The following is a 27,801-nucleotide window of genomic DNA, read 5'->3' on the forward strand; positions in this document are numbered from 1 at the left end:
CCCTTACCCATTTAGCCCATCCCGCCTCCCACAACCCCTCCTGTAACCCTCCGTTTGTTCTCCATATTTATGAGTCTCTTCTGTTTTGTCCCCCTCCTTGTTTTTATATTCTTTTTGTTTCCCTTCCCTTATGTTCATCTGTTTTTCTCTTAAAGTCCTCATATGAGTGAAGTCATATGATTTTTGTCTTTCTCTGACTGACTCATTTCACTTAGCATAATACCCTCCAGTTCCATCCATGTAGTTGCTAATGGCAAGATTTCATTCTTGATTGCTGAGTAATACTCCATTGTGTATGTGTGTGCATATATATATATATATATATATATATACCATATCTTCTTTATCCATTCATCTATTGATGGACATTTGGGCTCTTTCCATCCTTTGGCTATTGTTGATAGTGCTGCTATAAACATGGGGGTGCACGTGTCCCTTCGAAACAGCACACCTGTATCCCGTGGATAAATGCCTAGTAGTGCAATTGCTGGGTCGTAGGGTAGTTCTATTTTTAGTTTTTTGAGGAATCTCCATACCGTTTTCCAGAGTGGTTGCCCCAGTTTGCATTCCCACCAGCAGTGTAATAGGGTTCCTCTTTCTCTGCATCCTCGTCAACAAAAGATAAATTATTTTTAAAAAGAGAAGATATGGTATCTGTATACAATGGAATATTATTCAGCCAGAGAAAAGAGTGAAATCTTGGCATTTTCAACAACATGGATGGAGCTAGAGAGTACAATGCTAAGTGAAATAAGTTGGTCAGAGAAATACAAATACCATTTGATCTCACTCATATGTGAAATTTAAGAAACAAAACAAATGTGGGAATGCAAGCTGGTGCAGCCACTCTGGAAACCATGGAGTCTCATGTTTTCATACATACATACATATACATATATATATTCATATTCATATTCATATACGTATATTCATATATACATACATATATATACATATATATACCACATGTATATATATACATGTGGTATATATATGTGTGTGTGTATATATATATATGTATGTATATATGAATATATGTATATGTATATGTATATGTACACACACACACAATGGAGTATTACTCAGCCATCAAAAAGAATGAAATCTTACCATTTGCAACGACGTGGATGGAACTGGAGGGTATTATGCTAAGTGAAATGAGTTAGTCAGAGAAAGACAAAAATCAGATGACTTCACTCATATGAGGACTTTAAGAGACAAAACAGACGAACATAAGGGAAGGGAAGCAAAAAGAATATAAAAACAGGGAGGGGGACAAAGCACAAGAGACTCATAAATGTGGAGAATGAACAGAGGGTTGCTGGAGGGGGTGTGGGAGGGGGGATGGGCAAGTGGGTAAGGGGCACTGGGGAATCGACTCCTAAAATCATTGGCACTAGATGCTAACTAATTTGGATGGAAATTTAAAAAAAAAAAGAAAAAAAAAAAGAAAAAAAACAAATGAGCAATAGAAAAAAGAGAGACAACCCAAGAAACAGACTCTCAACTATAGGGAACCAACTGGTGGTCACCAGAGGGGAGGTGGGTGGAGGATGGGGGAAACGGGGTGAAGGGGATTAAAACTGTACTTAACCATGATGAGCACTGGGTAATGGATACAATTGTTGAATTACCATATTGTACACCTGAAACTAATATAACACTGTATGGTAACTATACTGGAATCAAAATAAAAAACTTAATAAAAAAAGAAATACCAATCTATGCAAATCTTTTAAATGAGAAAACTAAAATCAAAATATTTGTTCTAAGTGTACATCGACTGTTATTTAACCCCACATCCACCTAAAATCATCTCACGTACCATATATGGTTCAAGGTCCTCACTTTGAGAAACACAAATCTAATTCAAGCCCCACATGGTAAACTGAGGCTAAGAGAGGTCCAGGGCTCGCCTGAGGACGCCCAGGATGTCTGGCAAAAATGGACATGAAGCCAGACCTCCTTGAGCCTTTTCTTCCTGTGATTCTATCGTTGGGATAAAGATTCAAGAAGCTGCAAACTGAACATGCGAGGGCCTAACAGTCAAACTCTGTCTGGGCTTCAATACCAGGAGCTACACCAGAGGCAAGGACCCAGGCCTCTGCGTACCCGTCTCCTGTAAAAGCAGAGTAGCTGTGCCCCACGTTGCATGTGTGAGCATTCCAGTCTGGGGGTAGAAATCAGTGCAGGAAGCCAGAGTGCCATTGGACAAGTCAAACTCCTCTCTGGGCCTCAGTTTCCTAATCCATAAAATGGAGCAATCATTTTGCCTGGCAAGGGCTGTTCTGAGGCTCAGACAAGACCGCAGCCATTAGGCCATGTAAAGAGGTACAGTGTTCTCAACAAACATCGGAGGGGCGTTGGCAGGTACCATTTCAGGGTGGTGTCACCCATGTGAATTTCCATGTCAGTTTCCTGCCCTCAAGGGTCCAGCTCCGGGCAGGTGCCACGTCTCTGTTTATTCTATCTTGATGGAATTCTTTCCAAAAGGGACGTGGCTCCTCCCGGCACATAGAGGAGCTGTTAACCCCTTCCCCACTGAACCATGGAACCATCTTCGGCCTACACACCTGATTCTTTCAGCGTGTCGGTGCCCTGCAGTCGACTTGCCCCTCTCCCCAAGCCTCCAGCCTATACCTGTAATAACAGTGGTAGTAATAATAATACAATAAAACAATTACGGGGCAGTAAGTACCTTCAGAGAATCAAGATAATGTGCTGATCAAAAACACAGCCTATTTAAAAAGAACAGAAAAGGAAAACAAAACAAAACAAAACAAAACAAAACACAAAGCAGGCTCTGCGGCCAGGCTTTTTCCCAGGTTCGAACCCCAACCTCACCACTAACCAGGCACATTTCTCTGTGCCTCTCCATGCCTCAGTTTCCTTATGTAGCAGATTTGGATAATACCAGTATCCACTTATTTAAATTGTGAGGATTAAAAGTAAAGACTTTAGGGCGCCTGGGTGGCTCAATCAGTTAAGTGTCCGACTTCAGCTCAGGTCATGATCTTGCAGTTCATGGGTTCGAGCCACGCGTCAGGCTCTGTGCTGACAGCTCAGAGCCTGGAGCCTGCTTCAGATTCTGTGTCTCCCTTTCTCTCTGCCCCTCCCCTGCTCACATTCTCTCTCTCTCTCTCTCTCTCTCTCTCTCTCTCTCTCTCTCTCTCTCAAAAATAACATTAAAAAAATATTTTAGGGGCACCTGGGTGGCTCAGTTGGTTGAGCATCCGACTTCGGCTCAGGTCATGATCTCGCGGTTTGTGAGTTTGAGCCCCGTGTTGGGCTCTGTGCTGACAGCTCAGAGCCTGGAGCCTGCTTCGGATTCTATGTACCCCCTCTCTCTCCGCCCCACCCCTGCCTGTGCTCTCTGCTTTCAAAAAGGAATAAACATAGAAAAAAAATTTTTTAAGCTATCATTTCTCTAAAAAAAATTATTTTAAGTAAAGACTTTAGAACATGTGAAGTCTTTTGAACAGTGCCTGGCACATAGTATGTGCTTGATAAATGTGTCATTATTACCACAGATGCAGCATAGAGGGCTGGTTAGGAGTATGGCTACTTCCTAGCTATGTAACCTTAGTCAGTTACCCAACTTCTATGAGTCCTATTGTCATAATGGTTAAATGTGATCATGCCTGGTACAAAATAACTACTCAATAAAAAGTTGTTACTCTTCCATGCCAGGCACTGCGATAATCTCATCAAATTCCCACTACAGAGGCACATTCTATCCTACTTCAGCAGGGACTGAATTCTAATTGCCCATAGTGGTAATGTACTTTATTTTCTGGCTTCCTGTCTCTCTAAAGAGAGACACCCATGAACTGACTTCAGAGTAAAACTAACCTCTTGCAGGGGGATTGGGCAGCTGGGATAACTGAGTTGAATCTCAAGTGCCAGCTGGGATCGATTGGAAGGGGCTGCCTAGGAAAGGAGTTTGAAGTCATATGCGGGCTCTGCAAGAAAGTGCATGATCCAGTGGTGTTGTCTTCCAAGGGCAAGAGTGGGGCTGGGAGGAGGTTGTCTTCCAAGGGCAAGAGGGGGGTAGGGAGGGGCTACAACACATGCCACCTATTCATGCCCACCCATCACCCTGAAACAAATAAAATCGAGAGGTCCCAGGGGACTTAATTCTGTGTGTGAAGAAGTAACGACTGAGAGAAGGTTGGGAGAAGATGACGTTTCTGTCCAGTTTTGCTGGCTTCTGTGATGGAGTGGGCAAGGAGAACATTGAGGCTGGATGGGCCAGATGGGTTGGACACTCCCTTTCCTGACCTTTGACCTTGCCTGCCACAGGAGGTGGAGGTCTCCTGTCGTAAGGAATCTTTCCACCACTTTTCTGTCTCCAGTGTCCAAGGGATGCCCCACCCAAAGGCAGCACCCCCAAATCCTGAGCATCTTGGCCCAGAAGTGGCAGAAACACCTAAAATCCCTGGTTGGAAACCTAGCTGTGACGTTTCCTGGTTAGGTGGCCCTGGGCAACTCATCCTGTGTGAGCCTCCATTTTCTCATCTGTATAATGGGGATAGATGATCTATGACATAGCAACCTTGCGAGAAACTGTGTGTAAAACATCTGGCAAATTGGAAAGTTACTTCACCCCCCTCCTCCCCGCCCCGTCGCATCCCGTCAACAGCCTCCAAGGAGAACTACAGGTTCCCCACCTCCCTCACTCCCCGCCACTAGCCCGACTCCTCTCCCGGGGAAAGAATGAATCCCCTCCTCCGCGCCTCTGAACCGGCCAGGGGCTGTAACCGCATCTCGCTCCACCAGGGGGCGCTCCCTCCCCAGCAGGCGTGCCCTCACCGCCTTGTTCCTATCGAAGTCATACCAGCTTTCCAAGGGGGGAAAAAAATCATTGAATTATGAGACACATCCCAACTTCTGAAACCTTAAAAACCTTGTTTTTAATACAATTTTAAAATTATGTCTGAGAATTGAGGAAATACGATAATTTTTAAAAGCTCTTGAAGTCGAAAGGGGGGAAAAAAGGGTTTTGAAGGAAAAGCAGCCCAGAGGAGCCCAGAGCTCCTCTCCTGCACAACTCCGAGGCTCCCACAGTCAGCTCCTGGCCATGAGAGTCTGCCACCCTCTCGTCCAGGCCACCCATGGTGCCTGCCTGCCCCCACCCCGGTCTCCCAGAACCACTCCTGCCCCCACAGTCCATCACCACTAGGCAGCCAGAGGGGGCTTTTCAAAACACCAGTGAGACTGTGTTGCACCTTTTATTAAAATGCCCTCAGGATTCCCAAGAGAAAAAAGCCCCGTGTCACTGGCCCCTTAGGGTCTCTCCCCACAGCCCCTCCCTCCTTCCATTCACTCCACTGAGCCACACTGGCCTCCAAAAATGCCAATTCGTTCCCACCTGGGGCTTCTTCCCTGGCTGTTCTCTCTGCTGGACGGCCCCCTCTCTACCGCCCCCACTGGCACTGGTCTGGAAACAGGTCACCAAGCCCAGACGGCACCGCTCAACAGGAAAGGGCCTGGTGACCCTGGGCAAGGATGCACCCTCCCTGGGCCCCCGGCTGCCTCTCATGTGCTGGACACATGATGGATGTGGTGCGTGTCCAGGATGTGGGCGACACGCCGTTCCACATCTGCACTTCGTTCCCCGGCCCAGGACACAGCGGACGCCATGTCCGTGGTGAACTTGGCACCCTGAACACCCGGCCTCGGTCGGGCCTTCGGAACAACGAGACCCCCAGCCCGGCTCCCAGACTCTCCTCGTTGCCCCACTCCCAGGCCTTCGCCCCGGCAGTTTCCCTTGACTGGCACCACCACCAGCCGGTCCAAGACCTGCCTCCCCTTCCCGACCTCAGTCAGGATCCACTCAGCATCGAATCCAGAAAGAAGCCCAGATACCAGAACCGGGCAGGACCTCAAGGCCCCGGTCCTCTGCTCCTTCCCAGCAGCCCCTTGGGGCTCACAGACAGAGTCTGTCACTGGGGAGGGACGCTCCACAGTCCATCCAGGGCTAGCAAATAGGGCACACCCGGGCCCAGAGGAGAGAAAACCAGGGTGAGAGCAATCTCAGGGGACCTCCTGGTAGGTAGACTTTGAGATAGACTTTGAGCTAATAGTAGACAAACAGTTATCCAAGGCCTGCTATGCACCAAGTACGGGGCCAGGTGTGGGAACAAGATAGACATGGCCCTGTCCTGGGGGCAGGGGTACTGTGGTGAGAATAAAGCAGGGCGGGAGGAGGGGGGTAAAAAGTGCAGGGGTACCAGGCCCTGAAGCGATATTTGAGGAGGGCATAAAGGAGAGGCCATTTGATGGGCCAGAAGCCCTTCTCAGGCAGAGCAGACAGCAAACACAAAGGTCCTGGCTGGCTCTGGGCTAAAGGCCCCCTCCCCCAGGAAGCCACTTCAGATTGCTTCTCCTGGTCCCCACTGCATCTGCACACTGTCCCACGAGCTCCGCCTGCCTCCCCCTGGATGCCCAATCCTTGCGCTCAGTAAGAGAATCTATTGGCTACACTAATGAGAAGATGCATCCACGCTACAGAGGCATGGTCTGTGTCCCCAGTAGGCCGAGGCTGAGCGTTCCTCATTCTGGTGTCCCCGGTGTTCAGGGCAGTACCTGGCACACCACAGGTGCTCAATAAGTGTTGAACAAGTGTGAAACAGGGAAGCGATGCCGGAAAACAAGGTCAAGGATGGCTTTTCTGAGGGCAAGGCTGTCTCCAAGCCCCTCGGTGCTCTCTCGTGCCCCATCTGCTGGTGGAAGGACGCCCACCCTCAGTCTGCCATTGAGATCATGACCCCTCAGGCCAGCTGGGCCCGGGAAAACGTTTCTGTTCCACTGGAGACAAATGTCTGTTCCTTTGTCGGACTGTTAACGGTACATCGTGAGGGGGCGCACAGGAGGCACGTGCCTTCCTGCCTCTTTCAAGAGCAGTGTGGAGGTAGCCCTAGATCCTGAAGAAAGCGACCCAGAGCAGGGCTGAATGCAGCCATCACTGGCAAGGGTCGCAAGGAATTACAGCAACACAGCGATGTCATTTGCTCATCCTGTGAGAAAGGCTGCATTCAAAGCCAGGATGCCAAGGTTACGGGCCGTGTGGGTGTGAGCATATGAGGAGGGAGTGAGTGGGAATCGAGGCTGTGAGGGCACACGTGTGCGTAAAGACAGAAAAACATCTAGAGGAAAATGCGCCAAACTGATCTCTGGGAAATAGAATCCAGATGGTTTTTATTGGCTCTTATGCTTTTCGGTATTTTCTTGATTTTTCTATACTCAGCCTCTGCTACTTTTAGAATCAGAGGAGAGCTAAATATAAGTAGTTTTTTAAGGCCAGTGATGCAGAAGGCAGAGAACAGGCAGAGAGGAGACTGGTGTGGCTGTGTAGACACCTGGGCCTAGGGAGGTGAAGAGGGGCGCTCAGGGAAGCACAGATGACCAGGAGACAGGACACTGGGCCACCAACCCAGCTTCCTCACTCACCAACTCCAGTGTGACACCGGCCTCCAGTTCTCCATCTGGGCTCTAAGCTCCATCTGACCCCGATGCTCTAGAATTATCTGTCCCATATCCCACCTGGGGTTTGGGCCAGGAGAGGCAGGGTGGGAACAGCAGGAGAGACAAAGCATCACTCACATCACCGTAGGTAGAACTCAGCCCCGCCATGCCTTCTGGGCCTGGGGTTCTGTATCGTGGGTGCCTGCCGGTTGGAGGGGTGGCCAGCAAGCCCCCACGGCCAGAGACAAATCCCCACGGGCAGCAGCAGCTAGGGCAGGAGTGGAGACTCAGACTATTATTTTCATAAGTGCCTACAATGAAACACGTGGGCAAAGGCAGTAAAATGTTGTTGTAAGGGGGCTGGGTCCTACTGAGAGGAGGATTCACCGAGTCCCAGAGTCTCGCGGAAGTCTTCCCCTGAGGTTGACCTGTCCTGACCCCTAGTGTCCAGCCAGATGGCCCCTAAGTCAGGATCTGAGGTCCGAGAGAACCTCCCTCCAGGTGAGGGCTGTGCACAGGCCTTTAAGAAAATTCCCCGAGGCCTGAATTGCCACATCCCATCCTTACCCCTCACTACCTTCCTCCCCCCATGTCCTTCCCTCCACCTCTGGGCAGAGGCCTTGACCCTGCCACGGCTTTTACCACCGCCCTGAGTTCTCCACCCAAGATGCCGCCCAGAGCAGCACACAGCAGAAGGGTCAAGGGGCTTTGGTTCAGAAAAACCTGGGTCCAAAGGGACAGTCACAGAGCCAGGCCAGGATGCCCCTCCACCATCCTTGAGGGGCAGGACAGTTTGTAAACACAGAGTTCCCTGGGGTGGAGTGCCTGGTGGTGGGGGAGAATAGGCACAAGGCAGGGCAGGAGACAAACCACCTCCGGAAGGCTGCAGGGCCTCACTCCAGCCATGAGGCTGAACCAACTTTCAGATGCAAACCACTCACCCTAGTGGCATAACCCACTGACCACAACACCAGGGAGCCTCCGAGGCCCTGTCCCTATGCTTCACCTGCTGGACAGCTGGGCCAGGTATCTCGGGGGAGGGGATTCTCCCTGCATCCAGCCAGGGCCTCATCAGGGGAACGCGGCCAATCTCCAAGACAGCCTGGCGCTTAAGGGGGTAAAGGGACACACAGCCTGACCTCCCGGCCTGGAGGCCTCTGATATCTGCAAATATTTATTTTCTTCTCCAGGACTCTAGTGAAGAAGGAGGTCAATAGAAGGAGGTCTGTATCCTCTGGGCCTGGCAGGGGTGAGCCAGGGACAGACAGGACCCCCATGGGCCTGGTCACTGTGCTGGATGACTGGAGACACGGGGGGCCACCTCAGAACCCAATGCGGGAACTATTCATGGAGGACAGAAGGGTGGTATTCGGGGGTCTTGAGAGCTGCTTGACGGACGAGGCAACAGGCATGGGGGTGGCCGACCTCTGCACGATGTACCTGGATGCCTGGGACAAGACCGAGGGGGAGGACTGGAGGTACGGGGAGGTGGACAGGCCAGACTCCAGGAACCTGGAGCCTGAGGCTGTCCAGGAGAGGGAGTCGCTGGGAGAGAGGGAGGCAGTGGGCGAGCTGGTCGTGGTGTTGGGCACGGTCTCCCTGTCAGCATCCGGGTCCTTCTGGTGGTTGTGGGTCACCGGGTAGGTGCGCTGGCCCTGCTGCCCCAGGACGTTGTGCAACACGAGGTCAGACGTGTGGGTGGGCGACAGGTTGCTGAAGTGCAGGCTTTGGTAGATCTGAGGTGAAATCTGTGGGGAACAGAGCAGGGGAGTTTGAGGGGTTCACCCAGGACCAAGAGCAGGCTCACGGGGAGGATGGGCCAAGTCTCCAGAGTACCGTGGTTGTCACTGAGGTCCACAGCCTTCCGGAACTGCAAGCCCACTGTGCTCCAGGCCCGGCAGCCAGCCCTTCTCCTGGGGTTGGCAACAACGCTTTGAGGTCAGCACTGGACCGTCCCCATCTTAGAATGAGGCCTCAAGCTGGGCCTGATTGAGGCTCAGATGGGAGGAGCCCCCCAGACAAGCTCCCACCTCTCCTGTCAGCACTCACCAAGCTGCGCTTTGAGGCCCATCTCCAGAAGGCAGGGATATGGCCTCCCTTCGCACTGACCTCTCCCAGCCCGGGACAGAGGGGTTCTCTCACTTCACTTGGTGCCCATCACAGAGGGAGGAAGTTCTCATAAATGCCCCTATGGCAGATGCCTCTGAAAGAGGCTGGAGTCTGCCCAAGCAAGAGGCTTGCTTAGATGGGGCTCAAAGCTGTCTTGCAAAGTCCCCAGCTCTTTCTTTCTTTCCCCAAGCAGAGCCCCCCCATTCCTTCCCTGTGTCTCTCACATGGCACTGGGAGACCCCGTGTCTGCTCTAGAGTAGCCCACAGTACGGAGACTAACAACCAACCAAACGCACAGCCACAGACTTTGGGAAATTCTTTGAAGGCTATCAAAGTCCCAGGTCCACAGAGAACCTCCTCCCATAGGCCCGATGAGGTGTGTCCTCAAAGACAACCTGTGTCCATGGCCTTGGCCAGGGCCTTTGCAAACAAATCAACCCAACCAGCTTCATCCCAGAATTCTGTTAAAGGGCTGGTGCTTCCCTCGCCCCCACGAGAGGGCCCTGTGGGCTCAAGGGAGGCTGCTAATGGAGCTGGGATCCCCAGCCTCCAGCATCTCAGGGAGCAAGCCCCACCCTGCCTCACCTGGTACTTCATCCAGCCATACTGCACGTTGGTGGACCGGAGTCCAGGACTCCGTGACCGGTCCTTAGGCTTGTACGCGGCTCCCACAACTTTGCTCTCCTGCAGGAGTCACGGGCAAGAGTGAGGCCTCAGGGCTGACAGCTGAGGGCCCCTCTATGCCCCCGTGTCCCCGTGTCCCCCACCCAGCCTCACCTGCTTGCCCTTGGACTCCCACTTGCACCAGCTGCTCTCAACGTCTTCCTGGGAGCGCTCTCCAGCCCACGGGGACGTCTGGGTTATCTTCTGCAGGTTGGCCCAAGCTTCAGCCTCCGTGTCTGGCTTCCCATTCAGGAGAGCCACGAGTGCCGCCTCCTCCTGCCGCTGGTACACCAGGGCCTCGGCCAGAGCCCGCTCCTCCCTGATGGAAGGCGCTTTCCTTCATAAGATGCCCTCACACCACAAGCAGCCTTCCCGGGGAGCACAACGGGTTTCTCCCACCTGGGCCCGATCCTCTTCTACCTTCTTATCCCTCTCCTGAGGTCATACTGCCCAGGACCAACACTAAACAGGTGTCCAATTAACATCAGCAAAGACTAGATTAAACATACCCCCAACAAGTCCTGAGACCTTTCCTAGCACCCTGAGCTCTTCCCATGGAGGTCTAATACCCCATCTTGACCTTACCTGGTCCCCCCAAATGTGGAATATTTAAACATCCTCTCCCTTCCAGGGAAACCCTACCTCTACCTTGTTTGATAACCCCACATAGGACCGTAAAGAGGTATGCCTTGACAAGAGACTAGGAGCCACAAGGACTGTACGGGTGCCTGGAAAACTCCTACTGACATATCAAAACCCAATTCCAGAATCTCTTCTCTTATGAAGCTTCTCTTTTACTTGATCCACCCAATGAGGTGATTGTCCTCTGAGCCATTCCTATTCTTAATAGTCTCACCACTTATCAGATAAAACAACAACCATGAGTTTGCATGCCAATCTCCCCAAGTGGACTCTGAGTTCTCTGAGGCAGGACTTGTATCTGGACCTCTAGAACCTAGCACAGAGTCTGGGAGTCAGCAGGACCTTGATAAATATTTTTTGGGGATGACCCCAAATTATCTGAGACTTGGTCAGGAATAAGAGTGGAACATGGGTGGAGAAGGAACCTGTAGAGGAAAGAAGCAGCAAGCAGCCTGACTTTCCTGTGGATCAGGGAAATAACACAAGTGTGTGTTCAGGACCAGAGCTCTGGGCACTGTCCTACCAGGGACCTCTAGCCACATAGAAATGGCCCCAGCAGGGAAGCCAGCCCTGGCAAATCTGAACCGGGCTCTGGGGCAGAGGCCCATCTAACGGCTTGCCTTTCTATACTTTCTGCTGATTTGTACCACTCAAACTTTCAGTGGACCTGGGCTCTTAGGCCATAGCTGCCACCTGTAGAGTCAAGTTGCCTGCAAGTCCCAAACCTTTGGCCTTTACCAAATATGCCCAGTGCTACCCAACCCAGATGAGGCTGCCTGGGACCTGGGGAGGCTCCCAGCCTCCCCCTCCTTGGGCCAGCAAATACCAGCTGGGCTGTGATAACTCACTGCAGCTCTGAATGGAAGGCCTTCTGGGCAGCAACTACAGTGTCATCCTCCTCCTTTGAGTTTCTTCTCAGTTCAGGATCACCAACCATCTGAATATCCCGCAGCCTTTTCCAGACACTCAGGCCGAACGTCCCTGTGATTTAACCAGAACCAACTCAGTCACAAGAAGTGGCCTACCTCCCTTTCTCTGAACCTGCTACCCCTCCCCCTCCACCCTCAAGACTCAGCTAGCAACCCCTTACCCTTGGCCCACACTTCATGATGCTTACCACATGCCAGGCATTATGCCGGCTACTTAACAAATACCTGAAGGAACTACCCTTAGTCCTACAATACACTTGGAGCTCAGGCCAAAACATCCTGCCCCACATGTAGGCTGAGATGGAAAGACCTCTATGGCAATGACTGAGTGATGTTCAGTTGGGCTTAAGCAGCTCACGTGTAAAGTAGCAATGACATAAAGTGATCAGGCACCCACCAGACAGGAGATTGGTGTGGCACTAGAGAGGAGAAAGGCTGGAGGAGAAAGCAGGTAGTAAGAACAGAGAAACATGAGTCCTGCTTTGGGGCAGGGCGTGGTGAGTAGTAGGCCATTGTCCTGCTGCAGAATTTCTAAAAATTAAAAAATATAGTTAAAAAGTCATATTTTAAAAACTCTTGGGGAGCTGTAGAAGCAAAAAAAGAGTAGATGAACTAGGGGTGCCAGGGTGGCTCAGTCAGATGAACATCCGACCTTGATTTCAGCTCAGGTCATGATCTCACAGTCTTGAGATTGAGCCCCGTGTCAGGCTCCGCACTGGGTGCAGAGCCTGCTTGGGATCCCATCTCTCCCTCTTCCTCTGCTCCTCCCCCACTCGTGCACATTCTCTCTCTCTCTCTCTCTCTCTCTCTCTCTCTCAAAAAAAAAAAAAATAGATTAACTAAAATTACAGAAAGGGGGATGGTGCCTGAGTGGCTCAGTTGGTTAAGGGTTTGACTTCAGCTCTGGTCATGATCTCACATTTCATGAGTTCAAGCCCTGCATTGGGCTCTCTGATGTCAGCACAGAATCCACTTCAGATCCTCTGTCCCCCCTCTCTCTCTGCCCCTTCCCTGCTTGCTCTCTCTCTCTCAAAATAAATAAACATTTAAAAATGTTTAATAAGAAATAAAAAAATAAAATTATAGAAAGGGAAGAGTCCTTCCAAGAAGAACTGAAATTGAGATCTGATTCCTTCTCTGGGAGTCTGGGCACAGGCTGAGTGAGAATCAGGTTCTGCTTAGGCAGAAGGAAGCTCCTGGAAGCAAAAGAAACCATCAGAGCTTCTGCCAGCCATTCTGGCTGGCAGAATGGGATCAAGTCTAGTGAAATCCCAAATGCATAGACGTGTTTTCCATAGGACATTTGCTGAGCACTAGGGGAGCTGAGGACCTGGAATTTGGGTTAGACAGATAGAATGAGGTTGTTGGGAGACAAAGTCCCACTGGAGGAAAAAAAACCTTTGAAAACACAACAGACTTCACCCTTGAGACGATTTCACAATGGAAGATGGAAGAAAACCAAGTCTTCCTAAAGCTGCAACCCAGACCCAATCCAGCTCAGTTCCTGACAGCAATGAGATGAGCAGCCTTGTACAGAGCAACGAGCACATGTGCTGGAGGAAAATCCATCAACTTCCGTCTCTGTGGTTCTTTTATACAAAGTCTAGAAAAGTCTTGGCTTTGGTTTGAGGAGGGGTTGTTTCATTTTGGGGGGTTTTGGAGAGGTAGGTTTTTTATGCATTTAACATATAAAAAGACAGAAAAGTATAACCAATAATAAAGAGAAGAAATAGGCATTAGAAATAGACCCACAGATAATTCTGACACAGGAGTTAGCAGATAAAACTTTATTGCAAATAGTTATATAAAATGAAGGAAAATATGAACAAAATGAAGGGAAAGAAGGAGAATTTCAACAATGAATTGTATTCTACAGGAAAGAACCAAATCGGTATTCGAGAACTAAAAAAAATATGAAATTAAGAATTAACTGAATGGATTTAATACCAGGTTGCATACAGAAGGAGACAGGACTAACGAATTGGAAGGCAGGTCATCAGAAAATATCCAAACTAGAAGGCAGAGATAAAAAACAAACAAAAACAAAAAAGAAACAAACAAAAAAACAGAAAGAACAGAACAGAGCATAAGAGCCATATGGGACAGAGTCAAATGTTCTAACATACATGTAAATTGGAACTCCATAATGGGAGGAGAGAGAGAATGGACAAAAGCAGTATTGAAGAGATAATATTTGACAACTTTTCAAAACTGGTGAAAAATACCAACCCCCAGATTTAAAAAGATCAGTGAACTCCAAGTGGGATGAATACAAATAAAAGCTAGGAACATCATAGTCAAACTGTTGAAAACCAAAAGCAGTCAGAGAGAAAAGAAAAATTACTGTCAAAGTAACTTATAGTTGACTTAAAAAAATTTTTTTTTACATTTATTTATTTTTGAGAGACAGGGTGAGACAGAGCACACGCGGAGGAGGGGCAGAGAGAGGAGACACAGAATCTGAAGCAGGCTCCAAGCTCTGAGCAAGAGTTCAGCACAGAGCCCGGCGCAGGGCTTGAACCCATGGACTGCAAGATCATGACCTGAGCCAAAGTTGAACACTTAACCGACTGAGCCACCCAGGCACCCCTACAGTTGACTTTTTGAGAGAAAATATGGAAGCCAAAGACGATAGAAAAGTCTCTTTTTCAATATTGAAAGAAAATTAACTTCCAGCTGAGATTTCTATGCCCAGTAAAAGAGTCTTAACATTTTAAGACAAAATAAATATGTTTTCAGATACAGAAAGCTTAAGGATCAGTACAGATGGACTCTATAAGAAATAATAAAGGAACTTCTTCAAACTTAAGGAAAATGATAGCAGACAGAACCCCAGTATTTCAAGAAGGAATAAAGAGCATCAGAAATGGTAAATATGGGTAAATATAAAAAGAAATAGGCTGCTTACAGTAACATTAATAACAGTGCCTTGTGGGAAGACATAACATATTTGAAATAAAATATATGCTAGAGATAGCATAAACAGTGGGGAGAAGAAAGTAAGATTCTTTTTTTTTTTTTTCAACGTTTATTTATTTTTGGGACAGAGAGAGACAGAGCATGAATGGGGGAGGGGCAGAGAGAGAGGGAGACACAGAATCAGAAATAGGCTCCAGGCTCTGAGCCATCAGCCCAGAGCCCGACGCAGGGCTCAAACTCCCGGACCACGAGATCGTGACCTGGCTGAAGTCGGATGCTTAACCGACTGTGCCACCCAGGCGCCCCAAGAAAGTAAGATTCTTGCACAAGAAGTGGTATCAGGTCAAGAGTGTATATTATAACCTCTAAAGAATCTCTAAAGAACACTGAAGAATAATATAAAAGCATACAACTAAAAAGTTAATAAAGGAATAAAACAAGATAATTGATTTTTTAAGCTTATTTATTTATCTTTGAGAGAGGAAAGCACAAGCAGGGGAGGGAAAGAGAGAGATACACATGGAATCCCAAGCAGGCTCCAGGCTCTGAGCTGTCAGCACAGAGCCCAACACAGGGCTCAAACTCATGACCCACAAGATCATGACCTGAGCTGAAGTCAGATGCTCAACCGACTGAGCCACTCAGGTGCCCCGATAATTGTTTTTAAATACTTGATTAATGCAAAAGAAGAAAGAAAAGGAAGAATAAAGGAACAAAGAATAGAAAAACAGTATCAAGATGATAGACTGAAACCATATAAGTAATTCCATTAATATTTGAATGGACTAAATATACAATTAGAAGGCAAATATTGTCAGGATGAAAAAAATAAAACTAAATACAATGCTGTTTAAAAGAGGCACATATAAATATAAGGACAGAGATAGGTTGAAAAGTCATGTTGGCAAATGTAATGAACTTCCAGTGGTCAGATGAATAAATTCTGGGGATCTAATGTATAACATGGCAACTATAGTTAACAATACTATATTGTATACTTTAAATTTGCTGAGAGTAGATATTAAGAATTCTTACCTTGCACAAATACTATGTGAGGTGATAGATGTATTAATTATCCTGATTGTGGTGATTATTTCACAATGTATGCATATACCAAATCATGTTATACACATAAAACACCAGCTTACTCAGTCTTTTTTTTCTATATTTCTATTACTATGTCTTCATAGTCACTAATCCCTTCTTCTGTAGTGTCTAATTTGCTATTAATCCCATCCAGTGTATTGTTATCTCAGACACTGTTATTTTTAATTTCTAATTTCAATTTGGGTCTTTATGTGTGTGTGTGTGTGTATATATATATATATATATATATATATATATATATATTCGAGTTCTCTCCTTAACATTTTGATGTTTTCTTCTACCTTTTGTAACACATGAAGTATATTCATAATATTATAGATTTACTTATATTATATATTATATTATATCTATATTTCATATAATACAGATGTAATTTATAATATTACAAATATATACAATACATACTAGTATATTATGTATAAATTATAATACCTCAGGGCTTACTATTCTTTGCTGCCTGCTGTCTAATGTCTGGAAACTGTCACATACATTTTGTTCATGTTTTTAGTTGCTTAAAGCGAGAATGTAAATCCAGTCCTTGTTAGTCTATCATGTCTGGAGCCAACAGAAACGATAGGCAATAGAAACAGACCCAGAAGTGAACCAGATATTAGAGTTATCAAAGACTTTAAAATAGCATTGGCAATATGTTCAAGGATATAAACTATAAAATGAGGAATTCCATCCAAGGACAGGAATAAAATAAAAATAATCAAAGAGTTTTTTACCCATATAAGAGCTAAAAATGCGAGGAAAGGAATAAACCTTTGATAAGAGACAAGAGACCAAGGCTGCTTTCAGCCCTGACAGAGTAATGAGAGGAGGATAAGCCCAGATGAGTGCTTAGTGAACTTTGAACAGCCTCACATGGCATGACATACTATAATCCAGGATGTTCAAGCCACAGGGCAAGTCTGTAGCTACCCACCAACTCTTTCCCTCAGGCCTTCACAGGGTATATAGTGGCAGTCCAGTGAAGGCTGGGGGCAGGGCAGAAGAGCTGAGACATAGACCATGCAAGTATCAAGTGTAAGAAAGCATACGGTGCTTTTTCTGTGATGGCTATAAGGATATATGTATACTTTCTGAAAATTCATCAAGCTGAACCCTTTTGGTTTGTGTGCTTTACCTTATATAGGTTATAACTCAACAATTAAGTTTATTTTTCTATTATTTGAGAGAGAGGGAGAGAGTGCACATGAGTGTGCAGGAGAGGTAGAGAGAGAGAATCTCAAGCAGACTGTGCTGTCAGCACAGAGCCCGACATGGGCTCGAACTCACAAAGTGTGAGATCAGGACCTGAGCCAAAATCAAGAGCCAGACACTTAACTAACTGAGCCACCCAGGCACCCCAAGTTTATTTTTAAAAAGAGAGGGGCGCCTGGGTGGCGCAGTCGGTTAAGCGTCCGACTTCAGCCAGGTCACGATCTCGCGGTCCGTGAGTTCGAGCCCCGCATCGGGCTCTGGGCTGATGGCTCAGAGCCTGGAGCCTGTTTCCGATTCTGTGTCTCCCTCTCTCTCTGCTCCTCCCCCGTTCATGCTCTGTCTCTCTCTGTCCCAAAAATAATAAACGTTGAAAAAAAAAATTTTTTTTTAAATAAATAATAAAAATAAAAAAAAATAAAAAGAGAAAGGAATGTGCCTTCTCAGATACGTGATTTGCAAAAATATACACAGGCAAATAATGTTGGGTGGATGGGTGGGGGGTTAGATGGACAGCTGATGGATGAATGGACACACTGCTGAACGGACAATTGGAAAGGCACATATCCTGTGATACTATTTGAGCAAAGGCAGCTGCTATGGCTTGAAACTCCACCCCATAGGATATAAGGTTTATGCCAGTTTATGCTCTAACAGGGACAGAACCACAATGGGCCATGTGGCACGGCTGAACTTCAGTAGGACCCATACCAACGGTGTCACCGGAGAGTTTCCGAGCCTTGACATTACAGTCCTGGCCGGCACTGATAACCAGCTGGAAGGTATCTACATACAGGATGTCTGCCACACTGTCCAAATGGTCCTTCCAGGTATTCAGAAGCTTGGGAGGAACCAAGGAAATGGTCTGGCCAGCCACAACCTACAGGGGACAACAAAGGAGAACTACTTATCCCAAGACACAGGTTCACCAGAGGGCACATGACACTGGAGGCAGCAGAGCCCTCTGGAAGGATCCTGGGACACGGTCCCATGGCCCACGTCCCAGGGTCCTAGTTCTAGACATGTTCCCACATTAGCTTTCTGGTGACTTCAGGTAAATCCTGGTAGTTTTCTGGCCCTCACTGGTCCCTTTGGTAAAATCATAAAAAAGCATTCGCATATTGCTATATTGTTTACCAGATGTGTCTATACAGATTATTCCATTTGAATGTCATAACAACCTTACAGGATGTGTATGAGTCTCACCATTTCGTAGAGGAGAGAACTGAACCCAGAGCCACATAGTGGTGAGGCTAGGACAAGAAAAACGGACAAAGGATGTGAACAGACAATTCCCAAAACTATACATGGCCAATAAAATAAGGAAAGATGTCAACATCACTAATAAGCAAAGATAGCTTCATTAAAATCAAAGGAAACCATTTGTATCTAAAAATCAGCCAAAGGTTTGTTTCACTTCGAACATTTATTTATTGAATGCCTTCTCTAAGCGAGGCACTCTGATAGACCCAGGGAACGCTCACTCGGATGAATACCGCTAATAATAAATACTTTATGTTGGCAAGGATAAAGCAGAATAGGCTAATAATGTGCAAAACTCCATAAACTTTCTGGAGTGTAGTTTGGCGGTACACATTAAAAGCCTTGGAAAGATTTATGCTTTCTCCCCATATTATTTCCAGGAGATAAATTACCAGATGCACGAACAACTACAAATAAACAAAAAAAGATTTGTGAAAAGGAAAAATTGTTCTACCATTTTTCTACCTTTTAAACACAGTTTTATTGAGATATAATTCACAATTCACCCATTTGAAGTGCTCGCTTCAGTCATTTTTAGTATATTCACAGAGTTTGCAACCACCATCACGTTCAATTTTAGACCATTCCATCACTCCACAGTTGGTATAAATGGAATCATGCAATATGTGGTCTTTTATGACTGGCTCCTTTCACTTAGCATAATGTTTTCAAGATACATCATGTTGTAGCGTGGATCAGCACATCATTCCTTTATGTATCTGTTCAACAGTTGTGGACATTTGGGTTGTTTTCACTTCTAGGCTATTGTAAATAATGTTGCTATAAACACTCGTATAGGGGCGCCTGGGTGGCGCAGTCGGTTAAGCGTCCGACTTCAGCCAGGTCACGATCTCGAGGTCCGTGAGTTTGAGCCCCGCGTCAGGCTCTGTGCTGACAGCTCAGAGACTGGAGCCTGTTTCAGATTCTGTGTCTCCCTCTCTCTCTGGCCCTCCCCCGTTCATGCTGTCTCTCTCTGTCTCAAAAATAAAATAAAAGTTAAAAAAATTAAAAAAAAAAAGAAATATTGCCTAACCCTTGCGCCTGGGTGGCTCAGTCAGTTAAGCCTCTGACTTAGCCTCAGGTCATGATCTCATGGCTCTCCCAGCCCCACATTGGGCTCTGTGCTGACAGCTCAGAAGCTGCAGCCCACTTCGAATTCTGTGTCTCCTTCTCTCTCTGCTTCTCCTCTGCTCTCTCTCTCTCCCTCTCTCTCTCAAATAAACATTAAAAAAATTAAAAAATATATTGCCTAACCCAAAGTCATGCAGATATCTCCCTATGCTTTCTTCTAAGAGTCTTTTAATTTTAACTCTTCCATTTAGGTCCATGACCACTGAAAGTTAATTTATGAAGTAAAATATGTTTTCCTTTATGTTGTGTGTTCATTCTTTGCTGTGGATATCCGGTTTTCCCAGCACCATTTGTTTAAAAAGATTATTCTTTCTGGGGCCCCTGGGTGGCTCAGTCGGTTAAGCATCCAACTCTTGATTGTAGCTCAGGTCATGATCTCACTGTTTGTGAATTTGAGCCCCACATCAGGCCCTGCACTGACAGCATGGAGCCTGTCTGTGATTTTGTCTCCTGTCTCCCTCTCTCTTTGCTCCTCCCCTGCTTTCTCTCTCTCTCTCTCTCTCTCTCTCTCTCTCTCTCTCTCTCAAAAATAGATTTAAAAACATTTAAACAATTATTCTTTCCTCCATTTGATTGTTTTGGTACCTCTGTCAAAAATAAATTGATCAGAAATTTGACAGTTTATTTTTCCACTCTTAATTCTATTTTATTGACCTATATGTCTATACTAATGCTAGCACCACACTATTTTCACTGTAGCTTTGCAGTAAGTTTTGAAATTGGGAAATGTGTTTTCCAACTCTGGCTTTTTTCAAGATTTTTGGACTATTCTAGGACATTTGCATTTCTGTATGAATTTTAGGATCAGCTTGTCAATTCTGCAGAATAAGGAGTGGGGATTGATAGATTACACTGAATTAATTTGGAAAATATTGTTATATTAACAAGATTAAATCTTCCAATCCATGAACATGGGATATCTTTCCATTTATTTAGGTTGTCTTCGATTTCTTTCAACAGTGTTTTGTAGTTTTATTTATTTATTTATTTATTTTAAATTTTTTTTTCAACGTTTATTTATTTTTGGGACAGAGAGAGACAGAGCATGAACGGGGGGAGGGGCAGAGAGAGAGGGAGACACAGAATCAGAAACAGGCTCCAGGCTCTGAGCCATCAGCCCAGAGCCCGACGCGGGGCTCGAACTCCCGGACCGCGAGATCATGACCTGGCTGAAGTCGGATGCTCAACCGACTGCGCCACCCAGGCGCCCCGTGTTTTGTAGTTTTAATAGTACAAGTTTTGTACTACTTTTGTAAATTCATTCCTAAATATTTTATTCTTTTTGATGCTATTATAAGCTGGATGCCTTTTATTTCATTTTCTTGCCTACTTGCCCTTCCAGTAAAACATTAGTAGTTGAGGAAGTTCCCTTCTACTCCTTGTTAATTGAGCGCTTTTATCAGGAAAGGGTGTTGGATTTTGTCAAATGCTGTTTCTGTATTTATTGAGATGATTATGTGTCTTTTGTTCTTTATTCACTTAATATGGTGTATTACATTAATTGATTTTGGATATTAAACCAACCTTGCATTCCTGGGATAAGCCTCACTTGGTCATGATGTGTAATCCTTTTCATATGTTGCTGGATTCAATTTGCTAGTGTTTTATTGGTGGCATTTGCATCTGTATTCATAAGAGATATTGGCCTATAGTTTTATTTTCTTGTGATGTCCTTGTCTGGTTAGGTTATCAAGGTAACAGGGGCCTCACAGAAAACTCTTTGGCAAGAATTCCTTGAAGAATTGACATTAATTCTTCTTTAATTATTTGGTAGAGTTCACCAGTAAAGTCATCTGTACCTGGGCTTTTCTTTGTGGGAAGTTTTATTACTAGTTCGATCTCTTGTGATATTCAAGTTTTCTATTTCTTTAAATTTTCTATTTCATTTTGAGCCCATTCTGGTAGTTCATATCTAAGAATTTATCCATTTTCTATCATTTTTTGATAATGAAAAATTAAAAACTGTTCTAATGTCTGACAATAAGTTAAATAAATGATTATACCTCTATACAGTGAAATATTACTTCATCATTAGAAAGTCTGATTTTCAAGAATGTTTGATAATATAGAAAATTCTAGTTACATACAGTATAATCCCAATTTGTTTAAACTATATCATTATAACACTAAGTGCAGATGGTCAGGAGCACAGAGTCTGGAGTCAGACTTGAGTTTATGCCTAGGTCCAACACTGGCAGTTGTGTGAACTTAGGTCCCTCCAGCTCTACAGTTTTATCTTTCTCATCTGAAAAGTAACATCTCTCTCCCAGAGCAATTATGGAGAATCAGTGAGAGAACACATAAAAGCACTTATCACAATTCTTGAAACACATTAAGCAGTAAATAAATGACACGCATTGTTGTTAATATAACGATTATATTAACATTACAGATTCCTCATATAGTGAACCCATGGGTGACTTACTCCCAACAGATTTGAATGCAGTGACATTTTCTTCTTACTAAAACCAGACTAGACATAATATCTTTGTGCAGAGATTCAAAAAGCACCTAAGACTGCAAGATGGCTATCAGAACTGCAAATGCATACAACCCTTTAATCTAGAAGTCCCACTTCCAGGAATTTATCCTTCAGGCATATTTTTCACACATATGAAACAACATTCACTCTTCACTTTTGTTAAGAACAAAAGATTGAAAACAACCTCAATTTCCCTTCAAAGGGAATTATATCAATAACATGCATATGTACTCATATGCAAAGATCTCCAAGATATATTATGGAATAAGAAAAACAAGGTGAGCACCAGTGTGTATGACATGCTACCTTCATGTAAAAACAAGGAGAGATCTTTACACATTTCTGTTTGCATAAATAAACACTGGAAGAATAACCAAAAATCAGCAGAAGTGGAACAAGAAGTTTTTCTTGGTTTTGGGCAGTGGGGAATAGGTGTAGGACTAAAAGTCCTTACTACAGGCCTTTTGCCACCCTGAGTTTTTAAAATCTTCGCTAGTGTATAACATACATATAGAAAAGTGTACATATCATAAATGTAACAAATAAACTTTCACAAACTGAACACAGCTGTATGACCAGACCCAGATTATGAAACAGAACATTGTCCATCCACCAGAAGTCCCCCTCATGGCTCCTTCTGACCAATCCATGCCCACACAAAGATAATCACTTCTAATAGGGTATGTTTGTTTTGTCTGTTTTCGTACTTTATATAGATCGAACTATAAAACTTACAATATATACTCTTTCATGTATGACTTCTTTAACCTACTTTTTTCAAATAATTACCCATTTTGTAATGAATAGTTGCAAACCATCCATTTCTAATGCTGGGTATTATTCTATATGGTGTGTATAGCACAATTTATATTTCAGTCTACACTGATGGGCATTTGGGTTGTTTCAAATGCGGAGTTATTGCAAATGGTAATTATATCAATGTTCTTATTCATTATCTTTTAGAGCACAGGCTTCTCTTGGATATAAACCTAGCAGTGGAATTGCTGGATCATAGTGTAGACACATATTCAGTTCTAGTGGAAACTACCAAACAGTTCCCCAAAGTGATTACACCAATCTACATTCCTGCCAGCAATGGAAATTCCAGTTGATCTACATCCTTGCCAACATTTGGTATTGCCTGTCTTTTACGTTTTAGTCATCCTGGTAGGTATGTCGTGGTATCACACTGTGGTTTTAATTTGCATTTTCTTGATAACTAGGGAAAAGGTTCTCAGCTTCATTAGTCATTAGGGAAATATCAAGTGATTTTTGACTATGTAAATATATTACCTACTCAAGAAAATACATAAACATTTTCATTATCTTAAAACGAATTCATGAGTCCAGGGCCTTCATCGCAAAGATTAAAGCCCGTAGAAATGGGGTGTGTGTGTGTGTGTGTGTGTGTGTGTGTGTGTGTGTATATGTGCATGTGTATGCAGGTGTGTATACTTGTGTTTGACTGGTTAATGGTGACTTCTGGCTAACAAAAATGTCTCCACATCAACCAGACAACATTGAACAAGAAACACGAAAGACTCAGAATCTCAGGAAGAGAGCCATGGCCCCAGATCATTAGTGGGGTTCAGATTCCCCCAGAGTCTTCCTACCTCCTTCTCCTTCAAGGGGATGTAGTGTGGAAGGTTGATCTGGACCTGTTCAGGAATTAAGAACTGGAACTTGCTTGTTCCATTGGGTTGAAGTGGACACTTGTCACTGAATGTGCAATAATCTTTGATGTCCCAGATCTAGGCACAAAATGTGGGTTAGTGGCCCAGCATCCCTTGACACCAACACCAGCTCACACTGTGGGCCCCTCCCAAACTACTTGTCTTCACTCTGAGGTGTGAGTGGGGCAGTTCTCACTCACACCTCTGAGATACCCAGACACTCGGGTCAGAAGGGGTCCAAGGGAACTTGTAAGCCAGACCTATTAGCCGGCAGGCAGAGAGGGTGTGACTGGCCCAAGGACAAGACATTCTTGCCCCGTGGCTCACCATAAATTATGAAGTTGGCTGCTGAGACCCCTGTTCATAGAGAGATGCATAGCTGGGGGGTGAGGGAGTTGTAGGAAGAGAACGATGGAATAGGGGACCCACCGGGAGAGGCTTCTTGGAGGGCCTTTTGGAACCACGTCCTTACTCATTTCCTGGGCACACCAGAGCAGAAGAGGACTTTTACTGCCCACTGTTTTACAAATGAAACCAGTACCCAGAGGGAGAAGAGACTAGGCTAGCGCCACATTTAGCAAAGAGGTGGCCGGAGCTTGGCTGACGCCGCCCCCTCAATCTCAAGCCAGTTCCTCCTCACCTTGATGTATCCTTTACAATCCCCTGTGACGAGGATCAAGTCTTTTTCATCAGTGGCCATGGCGCCCACAACCACATCCCCCTTGTCTTCGAAGTCCACAGGGAACTTCCCGAGCAGACCTCCGCCTCCATGGATGGACCAGGCATAGATGTGGCCATCCACGCAGCTGCTCAGCAGGGTGGCTATGAGTGGCAGGCGAGGCCTGGTCTGCAGGAAGATGATCTGTGCGAGAGAGGTGGGCCAGCTCAGCAGTGCTGTGAGCCGGGACTCACCCTGGCCACTGTTACACGGTGCTGAGGGGCTCAGGCAAGTCACCCCGCCCCTGCTCCCCCAATTTCCTAGATGCCCAGTGAGGATGGTGATGATCCACCACTCTTCCTACGTAGCTGGTAACGAATATTGGCTGCACTATGAGCTCCTTGAGGGGAGGAATTGGTGTCTTTTTTGTTCACTCTTTTATCTTTAGCAACTACAGTCGTGTCTGACACATGCTACATGGTCAATGAAGATTCGTTGAATAAAGACATACAAATCTGATGCACCCCAAGACTCAAAGAAGAGTTTCTAAGACCTGTAACTCCACTCAAAGTGATTTGAAGAACACACTCGTTCTCCTTCATATACGTCTATGGTAAGATGCCATATTTTCCAGCCAACTGCCAAGAAAGCATCTGAACCAAATTCTCACTCAAGTCTTGTTGTGATCATGCCTTTTGTTAATTCCCCCCTCTGCTCACTTTCACCTTACATGTCACTCTGTGGCCCAGGCAGGGGTGATGGGGGCGGACAGCTATCATGCATGGCTGGCATGAGAAGAGAGCGGCTCTCCTGGCCCCCATCCTACGTGAGGCAGAGAGCACAGGCGGCAGAGTGAATCCGACCAGACGGGGGAAATTGGAGGCTATATCAGAATTCCTGCTATATCAGAAATTACAGTGTGGTGGCTTATGTGTCCCCAAAACATGTCACCGACAGCAAAAATTCTGAAATATCCTGACTGTCACACACGTCCAAAACAAAATGCTTAACCTACTTCCTGTTGGCCCAAATGCCAGGGTCACAGAACCAGGAGTCCCTAAACCAAAGACAAAGGACAAGCATTTCCCCCATTTTATGCAAGTGTACTTGCACGCAGTACAAAACATGGACGGCACAAATGAGAAGAAACTTAAATCACTCACAAAATGCCAATATCCAGAAATAATCACCATGAAGATTTTAATGCAATGTCTCTTTTTTTAATGTTTTTATTTGATTTTTTTGAGAGAGAGAGAGAGAGAGAGAGAGAGCATGAGTGGGGAAGAGGCAGAGAGAGAGGGAAACACAGAATCCGAAGCAGCCTCCAGCCTCTGAGCTGTCAGCACAGAGCCTGACGTGGGGCTTGAACTCACGGACGGTGCGATCATGACCTGAGCCTAAGTTGGACCCTTCACTGACTGAGCCACCCAGGCGCCCCTAATGCATCGTCTGTAAAGACTTTCATTATATTTTTTAATTATTAAATATACATGCAAGAATAGACGAAAATACCAATGGAAGAAGAGAGATCCCAGAAATAGACTATAGAAGACTCTAATATTATATAAGAATGATAGAATTTCAAGCCAGTGGAGAAAAGATAAACTACGCAATAAATGGCATTTGAACAACTGGCTATCAATTTAGAAAAACATTTTTAGATTCATATATCACACCATACACAAAACTACTTAGATGGGACAAGAAGATGACTAAATAAATATATAATTATAAATGTCTAGAAGAAAATATAACAAATTTTTTCTGTGATCTTGGGATAAACAATGCCTTTCTCTCTTGTCACAAAGGAAAATAACAAAGATGGCTAGATAAAGACTAAAACCTCAGTGTGATATCACAAAGACAGATGAGGTGAAAATATCTGCAATACACAACAGCAAAGGATTCACTTTCCAAAGCACATCTAAGGAGCTCTAATAAATTAATGCAAAAAAGAATAGACAAGGGATATAAGTGGATGTTTAATTCATGGAAGAAATACAAATGTCTAGCAAACATATAGAAAGCTCAATATTACGAATAATCAAAAGAACTTTTTTTTTTTTTTTAATTTCCACCCGCCAGACTGGCAGGAATTAAGAAAAGGCTAATATCCATTCCTGGCTTAGTGTAAGAACAAAGGCAGACTCACACTGTTGGAGGGAAGTCTTCTTGGAGAGCAAATGGCTTCATCCATTGAAATGTAAACTGTGCTCACTTGGTGAGCCATCAATCATACTTATGGAAAATATAGCATAACTGCACAGATAAATCTATAAGGATTTCAATCACACCTTTGTTTATAATAGCAAAAAACTAGGAACAACTTAAATGTCTAATCAACTGGGCATTCATTAAATTATAGTGAATCCAAAGAAATATACCGCAGCCAGGGGCAGATTTACCAGTGAAGTTCATAAAGCTTAAGGCAAAGTTCGAGGTCAAGTTCAAGGCCCTTCCAAGGTCCTGGGAAGAATTAGCAACTTGTGGAGACTTATAATTGTCAGCTGTAAGTTTTAAAATTTATTGTCCTTTCTCATCCAGATGGCTAACAGACACATGAAAAAAATGTTCCACATCACTCATCATCAGGGAAATACAAATCAAAACCAGTGAGATACCACCTCACACCTGTCAGAATGGCTCACATTAACAACTCGGGCAACAACAGGTGTTGACGAATCACTAAATTTTTTTAAGGTATTTGTTTTTTTGTTAATGTTTATTTTTGAGAGAGAGAGAAACAGAGCACGAGTGGGGGAGGGGCAGAAACAGAGGGAGACACAGAATCTAAAGCAGGCTCCAGGCTCTGAGCTGTCAGCACAGAGCCCCATGTGCGCCTCGAACTCACAAGCCGTGAGATCATGACCTGAGCTGAAGCTGGACTCTTAATCAACTGAGCAACCCAGGTGCCCCATGAATTGCTAAATTCTATTCTTGAAATCATTATTACAATATATGTTAACTAACTTAGATTCAAAGAAAGAAAGAAAGAAAAATTTCTAAATAAAATGTAACCACATTGATCTCTATATCAAGAAATAATAATAATAATAATAATAATAATAATAATAACAACAATAGTTCTAGGAATAATTTTTTAAAAAGTATCTCCTCTGAAATACTTTACATACACAAATCTATAAATGACTAAATGATGTAAATATTTCAGAGTTTCATGAACTTGAGAGTAAATTTTAAAAATCTTATCACAGCTCCCTGCTGCTGTATTTCCAGACTGGAGGAGGGAGGACATAGGGTAAAGAAGGAAATAAAAGTATTCAAAGTGTGGCCTCTCAAAAAAAGAAAATTTGTCATTTCTTTTCTCATTTTAAGTAAATTTTCCCTTTTGTATCTCATTTTTTATTCATAATTTTGTGTTATTTTCCATAAATGTGCCAACCAAATTGTGTAAGTTTTAGGCTCAAAAAAGCATAGATTGGCCTTCTCTATGAAGCCATTAACAAGAATGAAGTAGATGGATTTATATGTATTGACAGCAAAGGTTGTCCTCTCTACATTGTTAGATTAAAAAAAAAAAAAAATCCAACAGCT

General features: G+C 44.8%; 1 protein-coding gene across 3 annotated transcripts in view; it reads right to left on the reverse strand.

The window, feature by feature from the left end:
* Positions 1–8,618: 8,618 nt before the first annotated feature.
* The window catches only part of EFCAB8 (EF-hand calcium binding domain 8), a 69,048-nt gene continuing 49,865 nt past the window's right edge, over positions 8,619–27,801 (reverse strand). For all 3 annotated transcript variants that reach the window (XM_040447338.1, XM_040447337.1, XM_040447339.1), the window contains 7 exons: positions 24,229–24,450; positions 23,529–23,666; positions 17,751–17,919; positions 11,730–11,862; positions 10,354–10,558; positions 10,162–10,260; positions 8,619–9,215 (listed from right to left, as the gene is read on the reverse strand). In XM_040447338.1, the coding sequence (XP_040303272.1) occupies positions 8,790–9,215; positions 10,162–10,260; positions 10,354–10,558; positions 11,730–11,862; positions 17,751–17,919; positions 23,529–23,666; positions 24,229–24,450 (1,392 nt within the window). In that variant the 3' untranslated portion in view covers positions 8,619–8,789. The remainder of the gene's footprint in view (positions 9,216–10,161; positions 10,261–10,353; positions 10,559–11,729; positions 11,863–17,750; positions 17,920–23,528; positions 23,667–24,228; positions 24,451–27,801) is intronic.

Source organism: Herpailurus yagouaroundi, unplaced genomic scaffold, assembly GCF_014898765.1.
Source record: "Herpailurus yagouaroundi ecotype Mexico unplaced genomic scaffold, PumYag 196, whole genome shotgun sequence".
Lineage (NCBI taxonomy): Eukaryota > Metazoa > Chordata > Mammalia > Carnivora > Felidae > Herpailurus > Herpailurus yagouaroundi.